At 42.4% G+C, this 8326-nt stretch overlaps 1 protein-coding gene across 1 annotated transcript in view; it reads right to left on the bottom strand.

The window, feature by feature from the left end:
• Window positions 1–8326, bottom strand: part of LOC103212552 (transcription initiation factor TFIID subunit 1) — a 133982-nt gene that overhangs the window by 91538 nt on the left and 34118 nt on the right. Inside the window, exons 19-23 of the mRNA XM_042783385.1 lie at window positions 4207–4356; window positions 3921–4040; window positions 3478–3653; window positions 2532–2710; window positions 452–665 (exon numbers count right to left, since the gene is read on the bottom strand). Coding sequence (XP_042639319.1) covers window positions 452–665; window positions 2532–2710; window positions 3478–3653; window positions 3921–4040; window positions 4207–4356 — 839 coding nt within the window. The remainder of the gene's footprint in view (window positions 1–451; window positions 666–2531; window positions 2711–3477; window positions 3654–3920; window positions 4041–4206; window positions 4357–8326) is intronic.

The raw sequence follows: 8326 nt of genomic DNA, 5'->3' as shown, positions 1-8326 counted from the left end.
ACACCAAACTCAATGCCATCAAGTCGATTCCGACTCATAACGACCCCTCCATTGGATTTCTGAGGCTGTAAATCTTTACAAAAGTAGATTGCCCCTCTTCCTTCCATGGAACAGCTGATCTTCTGGTTAGCAGCTAATGCCTTATCAACTATGCCACCAGGAGCACCTTCTTCTGTAAACAAACTAACCACAATGCAAAAGGTCCATAGAACTCAAATCATACTTTTATGTTTGTAGCAAATTTGGAATTCCTCTTGTGGTTTGGTTCTGCTCAAACCCAAAATTCTAAAAGCAAGAGAATTCCCAATTAAAGTAGACTTCTAGGGAAATGGTAGAATCCTGTTACTAAAACTCACCCACCCCCACCAACATTCCCCACTATCACTATCATTCTCTTTGTCACACTGGAAAGGGGTGAACCAAAGGACAACCCCACACCCTACATGCTCACATGAATTCTTCATCTTTTGTGGTCCGTATGCGCACATAGGCATCGATGACAGCTGGCTTTCGGACAGTCTCACAGCGAACATACTCTTTCCCCTCCTCATCTCGAAATGTCCGATAAATCTTAAGACAGCGGCCAGTGGCAGAAGAGTTAAGACTAGTCACAGAAGCTGTGTCATCATCTCTGTGATTGTTTCCTGATGCTGCTGAGCCTGCTGCTGCAAGGCAGAAAAAGATTTTCATATAGTCAACTTATCCTCCCAAATGGCTATTGTCTTAGAGTTGATTAGAGACCTCAAAGCTCAATATGCCACAAGACTATGAGTCTACAAAAAGCATGAGTCACCTTCAGCCCCAGGAGACACTTAGTTGTCCTTTCCTGACTTCAATTTCCCTGCTAATTTTTCTTTTTTTAACAAATACAAAAAGTTCTGAAAGAACTACATGTTTACTATAGGGGACAGAAGAGCAGTTAAACTATATTTTGCTTCCCCTGGTCAAGAGACAAAAGTCCAAGCAGGAAGAAGTTGATAATCACATTAAAAGCACCCACGGGGATAAAATGACACCATGGAAACAAGTCCAGAGTCTTAAGGTCTAAAGTATGCTTCTCAAACTTTAATATGAATAGGCATCACCTAGGGATCTTTTTAAAATGCAAAACCTAATTTAGCAGGTCTTGGGTAAAGCCTGAAATTGCATTTCTAACAAGCTCCCATGTGATATAGATACTACTATTGGTCTTGGACCACACTTGAAGCAGCAAAAACCTAGAGCATCAACTGGTGGAAGGGCTATATCAAATCTTTACAAAGTAGTCACAACAACAAAATTACACAAAGCTTTTATGGAGAAGGGGAAACACAGGAAAAGCTACTATGAATGAGAATAGTCATTTGAATCTACATCTTAATCCTTATCCACTCTCAGTATCTACATCCTTATTTTAAACTACTTGCTTGACATCTACACTAGAATTGTCACAGGGACCTCAAACTCAACATTGTCTTCAACTCCACATTATTACACCTTCCCTTCCTAAACTTGCTTTTCTCTAAAATTTCCTAATTTAATAATGGTACCATATGTCTAGTATCCCTAAAGTGCTATCTTAAGATCACCTTGATTTCCCCCCTCTTCTCACTCCCAACATTCATATCCCAGTCCTGTTCAGGCTTTCATCATCATCTCCACCCCCAACTTCTGAAGTTTTTGGTTAGTGATTGTTAGGCTGAAGCAAACCCAAGCCACTGACATTTCAGTTAGCAGCTTCCTCTGGTGTCAGGCCCTGACAAGACAGCCTGATAAGACAACCAAAGTGACAGAACCCGCCCAGACTGGAAAGTCCCATGCAGTGGCAAACTTCCTCTTGTGAAGCCTCCTCATGCTAATTAAGTACAGACCCATGCTAACAGCTAATTGGACCCCACCATTTCCTTAGTGTCCCCACTCAGGTCCTCCACAAGACTATAAACCCTACCCTCCCCAGCCAGGCAGTGCGACTTCTCGGGCTCCTCTCAGGGACCCATGAACCTCACCCGGGCCCCTCTCGGGGACCCGTAAACCTCACCCGGAAACTCAGAATAAAAACTTCTCTTTAACCTCACTTTTGTGTGTCCTCTTCTCCTTACTGTGGCCTTACAGTGATTTTCAATTCCTTTTAGAATCGAAGATTCCTTTGAGAACCTCTGGAAGCCATGAATCTTTTCCCCAGAATTTTACATGTAATTTAGGGGGTTCAATGACAAACCTCCTAATTCTTTCATGGATTCCCTATTAAAAACTCTTACCCTCTAGGATGAATGACTAGAAAGCTCACTTGAAGTATACAGATCAGGATAGCCCTGGGTTGGCCAGCACCAAATACAGACTTGAGGCAGTAGTAGATTGGTAGCATCTCTTCATTTTGTCCCCACAGACAAACCTAGAGTCGAGTTTGGAGAAATCTCTTTGACTCATCTACAGGCTTCTCTACACTCATCCACTACTTCTGCTCTCTCCAGCCCTGCCTCAGTCGTATGCAGTTATTTTCACATTCCTTTTTTGATCCTACTCCTCCTTATTTGTCAAGCCACTACCCTCACCCAGTAACATCCGCTGAAGTTCCTTCCGCTCCTGTTCCTCCCGTTCACGTGACAGCTGAGAGCTGGTTTTCTTGTTCTGCAACATGTTCTCAATGTTCTTTCCCATTTCTTCAAAGTCACTGTCTTCAGCTGAGCTGCTGTCTGTGTCAGTTGATAAGACTTCAGTTGATGACAAAACCCTAAAGAGAAAAAACAATGTTAAATTACAACCAGTGAAAATAAAAAAGTACAGAATTAACTAAATAAATATGGTCACAGGCAAGAGTAGGAAACTGGGAAATCAATCTTAAAAAGAATACCCATTTACTTTGGAATAATGGAAATGTTTTATAACTAGATAGAGGGGGCTGGTTGCATAACACTGGGAACGTATGAAGTACTACTGAATTGTTTTAATGATTAATTTTTTATGTGAATTTCATCTCAAATTATTTTTCAAGAAAATACCCACAAACTACTAAGATATGGAGCCTTTAAGAGAACAGCTTTACAGTTTTTTTAGATGTTTACTCAACAAGGCCAAGTTTGAAAGACTGCAGCAACTATTTCAGAATTCCTAGAGAAAAACTAGAAAACAGATCAGTATACTGGTTACTGATCGCTTTCAATGGTGCATTATCATACTTCAACCACTAGACTGTCAGAAGAACCCTGTCACTACTGTTTCTATCCTTCAAAACCTTTGCCAAGTTGCTTTGAAGATAGTGGGTACTCCAGCAGTGTTATTATGAAAGACACCACCCTGAAATCTCAAATAATCTAACAACCTATCACATTTTTAGATGACTTCTTAGAAACCCTAGGAGGGGTTGCTATGAGTCAAATTGACTTGACTCGATGGCAGTTAGTTTTGTTTTTGTTTTTTTCTCCTCTTCATGATAAAATAGTGTCTGTGAACACCCTTCACTTTTCAGATTAGATTTCTTGAAGCAACAGAACAACACACTTGTTCTGTAGGTCAAAGATGCGCTGACATTCCTCTTTGTAACGCTCTTGATGCTCAGCCACAGAAAACCTTGATCCTCGGGCAAATTTACTCATGGGCCCCTCTCCAGAGCGGGCCTGCTCTGTTGACATCGTGCGTACCACATCGATTACTTCCCAGCGGGACAATTTTTTAATCTACAAGACAGATACATATACACACGTATTTACAAATCACTTAGGTATTTTGAAGGACAAATTCAAGCACCACAGGGTTAGACGACTAAATTTTTAAAAAAATCATGTCAAATCAGGTTAAACAGAAAGCTTTCAGAACACCAGCTCCTAGAAAAGCTTTGGATACTACAAGTTAACCCACAAAGTTCTCCAGGTGGTTTCTTTTATCTGTTCCCTAGCCTTTCCTTATGTATACCAAGCCTCTAAATTTTTCTCTTCCACACTCACCTCTTCCTCAGGAACACCAAATTTACGTAGAAGTTGCTTGGCATTTTTCAGAGAAAGGCGACGGAGGTCTGCATCTGTTCCTGTCACTGTCTTCTTTACTGGCTGAGGTTCCTTATCATCCTACCTCAAACAAAAACGGGAGACTCTTAATAAGGTAAACTCTATATAGTCATCCTGCCAACCTAATGACTTTCCACGTCCTCTGCCCTATTCACCTCCAGTCCTTCTCCCTACCCCCCATTTCTTCCTTGATTTTCTCCTCCTGAAAATGCATAGACAGTCTTACCTTCTGCTGTGTTGGTTTGTTTGGAATCTTCACATAGGAGAATCCTTCACCACACCCTGTGGGATCTGCCACCCCAGTCACCTCCAGGAGACACTTGCCCTTCATGGCAGCAATGAAAGCCCTTGTGGTGTTCCAAGGAGCAGTGCGAACCTGAGATACAGAGGATTCTTAAGGCTACAAGAAACATTTGCTCTGTGACTAGGCATTACCCACAAAGGCAGAACAATTAATGTATAATTTGATGCTTTCTTAAAACTGTCCACAGAGATCAATAGTTACATAAAGCTGCCAATACTCAGTTCGCTGCTTTTTTCCTATGGTGCTTACACATCACAATGTTAAATTAAGGGTCAAAACCTCAACCAACCAGGTCAAGAGAAAGAGATGGAACAATGGTACTTTTCAGACCCAAATCCTTTGTGCTTCACTTGGAATTCCCAAAGACAGTGTTGTCCCATTGTAATGATGCTAAAGAGGCAACTTAAGATGGATGATTCTATACCTACTTCTCACTTATTAACTGTTTTATTATCTGACATTTCATATTTACAACAATAGAAAATCTACTGACTATTTTGCGCATTAACATGGGTTTCCACCCTGCATACAGCTCCCAGACGGCAGTGCCACCCATGTCTTTCAGGCTTGCAGATGAAGCAGCCAGTTCTCCAAAAGGCCTCTTGCTAGCTCCATCCCTACAACAAGAGCCACCACTGCAGCTCTTTGTGCAAAAAAGGCAAAAGAGGTGGATTTTGAGTGAGCCCTTTAGAGAAAGGTCAGCAAGTGGCCGGAGGGGTTCGGGAGACCACAGCAGTGGAGGATGCTGCTGTTCCTTCTCTCTGCTCAAGTGCCCTGGGGGGACCAAGTCCTGCAGCAGCAATGGTACTGGAAATAATTCAGGGACTGGGGGCTGTAGCAAATGCTGGCTGTCTCCTCCTTGGCAGCCTGGGCTGGTGAGCTGCTCTTCCAAGAAGCTGTTAAGTCTCCAGGCTCTTGGCCCCTGATTCTAAGCCCTCCAAGAATAGTAGCACACCGCTTGTTTCTGCGGGGTCCTTCCCAGCCTGCAGGGCATCAGCAGGTGACTGGGCTTATGGAGGGGGTGGCTGCAGAGGGTACTGGTATGGGCAGTAACACCCACTGACTATCTTGACCCGCGGCCCTAACAGTTCCTAGAGCCCCAGAACTACCAACTATGGTTCTAGTCCAACCTCTGGGCCTCAGGTCTGCTTGAGTACTAGCCCTGACAGTAGAACTTTGGGGTTCAGAACACAGTGGTGCCAGGAGTACAACAGTTCCGAGGGTCTGGGCTCCAGGGCTGTCTCCGTGTAGTCCTCCTCCTCACATAATGCTCATTTTGCATAATGACCTGGTCTTTGAAATCTAATCATGTTGCCAAGTGAGGAGTGGGTGAATTTGACTGTCCAATTGCTCAAGCATTTTCTTTAGACTGACCTTACGTTCTCATAGTAGACGGTATACATGCTTTCAAATCACTGTTCCCAACCCCAACAGCACTAAACCCAAGTCTATTCAATTTCTGCCATTAGTTTGGTCAAAGTTGTCCTGATGGTTAAGTATTCAGCTGCTAACCAAAAAGTTGGTGGTTCAAACCCATCACTGGCTCCAAAGCAGAAAATACCTGATGATCTGCTTCTGTAAAGATTATAGCCTGGAGAGGTGAGAAGATGGCGTTGTACCTGTAGCCCACACATTTGTTCCCTCTAGCATTTTAATTCCTGAATAACTAGGAACTAAAAAAAAAATAATAAAAACCAAACCCACTGCCACTGAGTTAATTCCAACTCCTAGCGACCCCCACTGGGTTTCTGAGGTGGTAAATCTTTACAGAAGATTGCCTGGTCTTCCTTCCAGGGAGTGGCTGGTGTGTTTGAACCACCACTTCTGGCTAACAGTCAAATGCCTTAGGCACTGCACCACCAAAGTTCCTCATAACCAGGTAGAGCAGACAGAAACAATGATACTGGAGTTGTAAGCAATGAGAGAGAAGGTAGGGTACCAGATCCGGTAGAGGCAGAGAAAAACAGCAGATTAAACTGGGAAAAATAAACAAATCTGCCTAGCTGGCAAAGAGACTGAAAGAGAAACATTTGGAAGATGGCGGAATAGGGAGAGAGCCTGTACAGACCCTCTTCAACAAAGAAAAGGGAAACCAATTAACACAGTCACAGAAGATAATCTTGGACCCAAGCCTTGAAGGGAAGGATACAGAAGCGGACGAAACTGCAACTAGCAGAAGAATTTGCATGAAAATACCAAAAAAAGGAGACATACAGAGTTGCGGTCTGGCAGCGATCCTAAGAGAGCCTGATGGCAAGGCACAGACAGCTTGGAGAGTGCCGAGTGGTGGTAGGACCTAAGAATTAACCTAAAAATCAGCCCTGCTAGCCAGGGACTGCATGGAGGATTGCTCTGGTGGCTAGAGAATAAAAGGTGAAGCACCAGCAAAGAGAAAGGCGGGCTGAGCTATGGACTTTTGCCTGTCCGGAAGGCATCACCATTTTGAACGTTTACAAGCAGCTTGACTATTTTGGATATTTAAAGAGACAGCACTCTCCCAGATTCCAAGGGCTTAAGAACAGGTTCCGCTCACCGGTAACCCCAGGGACACTCCGGACCTGGGTGACTGAAAAGGTGCGTAATTCCCCTTGTTACTCTTATACCCCACACCCCTTGGTGAACAGAAGTGTGGCCATTCCCCACACCCACCCAACATCTGGGCCAGCAGGAACTCCATCACAGTCTGTGAGCTTAGGTGGAGCCTAGGTGCCTTGCTCTACGCTCACCTGATTTTTTTTTTTCATTTTCTCTTTCTTTTTTCTGGTTTTCAGTTTGCTTGTTTTTGTCTGTTAATCATTAACTTTGTCTAGTAATTAATCAGGAGCTCTGGTAGTACAGTGCCTGAGGCACTTGACTGCTAACCAGAAGGCTGGCAGTTAAAATCAACCAGCCACTCCTCGGAAGGAAGGTTGGGCAATCTACTTCCATAGTGATACTGCCTCGGAAACCCAAGGAGGGGTCACTATGAGTCAGATCCAAAGCGACGGCATACAACAAAAACAATTTATTAATTATTGTTAATACCTTTGTCTTTTTTACTCTTATTCTTTATTCTCCCCATCCCAGGTCATAGTTTCCAGCTCTGTTTCTTTAACCTGTTCTTGGTTGCAATTTTTTTTCTTTTTTAATGGTTAACCCTGTTCCTTGTTTTTCTTTTTGTATTTTTTCCATTTTTTTCTTCATTTTTCTCCTTCCCTAACTTTTTTTCTCTAATTGCCCTATCCCCATATATTTCAGGTTTTCTTGTTTTTTCTTCTTCTTTTTCCCTTTTTTGGTTACTGTTCCTGTGTGATTGCATGGTATGTTTTTTGTCCATGTGTTTTTAGTTTTTTGATGGTTATTCAATTCTAATTTTTAACTAACGGAGTGGGATAAAGCAACAGTCCCCATAAGACACAACTACACCCACACATCCTGCATCTTCACTTATTGAGCAAAAGCCACCACCTCCTTCTCTCAACGGACAACGATAAAAAACCAAGAAGAGCCTGAATCACCCTTCATTGCTTTTAACAAACAGTTAACAGATATCTAAATACAACAAGGCCACAAAGTCTCGGAGACAACAGACCATCACAGTCCACACAAAGAAGCAAGAAAACTGGTAGAAACAAGGGAGCAGGATACAGATCCAGAACACATCCCTGAGGAAGAAGCAGCACTGGAAATCTCTGATAAGGAATTCAAAAGAATTATATTCAGGTATCCTCAAAGGATTGAGAGACAGACCAAAGAAAACACAGAAAAAACCCTAGAGAAATTTTGGAAGAAAATACAAGAAGAAAATGACAAAATAAATGAAAAATTAGAAATGATTCAAACTGTACAGTTAGAAATCCAGAAGACTAATACTAAATTCTCAGAAGTAGATAAGACATTGGAAGGGCAAAGGAGCAGAACTGATGCAATGGAAGACAGAATTAATGAGATTGAAGACAAATACCTGAATACTTCTTTAAAAAGGGATCAATCAGAAAAAAAAAAAAAAAATACGAAGAAAGCCTAAGATTCATGATGGGTACCATCAAAAGGAATAATCTAA

This window comes from Orycteropus afer, unplaced genomic scaffold (genome assembly GCF_000298275.1).
Source record: "Orycteropus afer afer isolate SDZICR_OR568_19922 unplaced genomic scaffold, OryAfe1.0 scaffold01002, whole genome shotgun sequence".
NCBI lineage: Eukaryota > Metazoa > Chordata > Mammalia > Tubulidentata > Orycteropodidae > Orycteropus > Orycteropus afer.
This window is presented reverse-complemented; position numbering and strand designations above follow the sequence as displayed.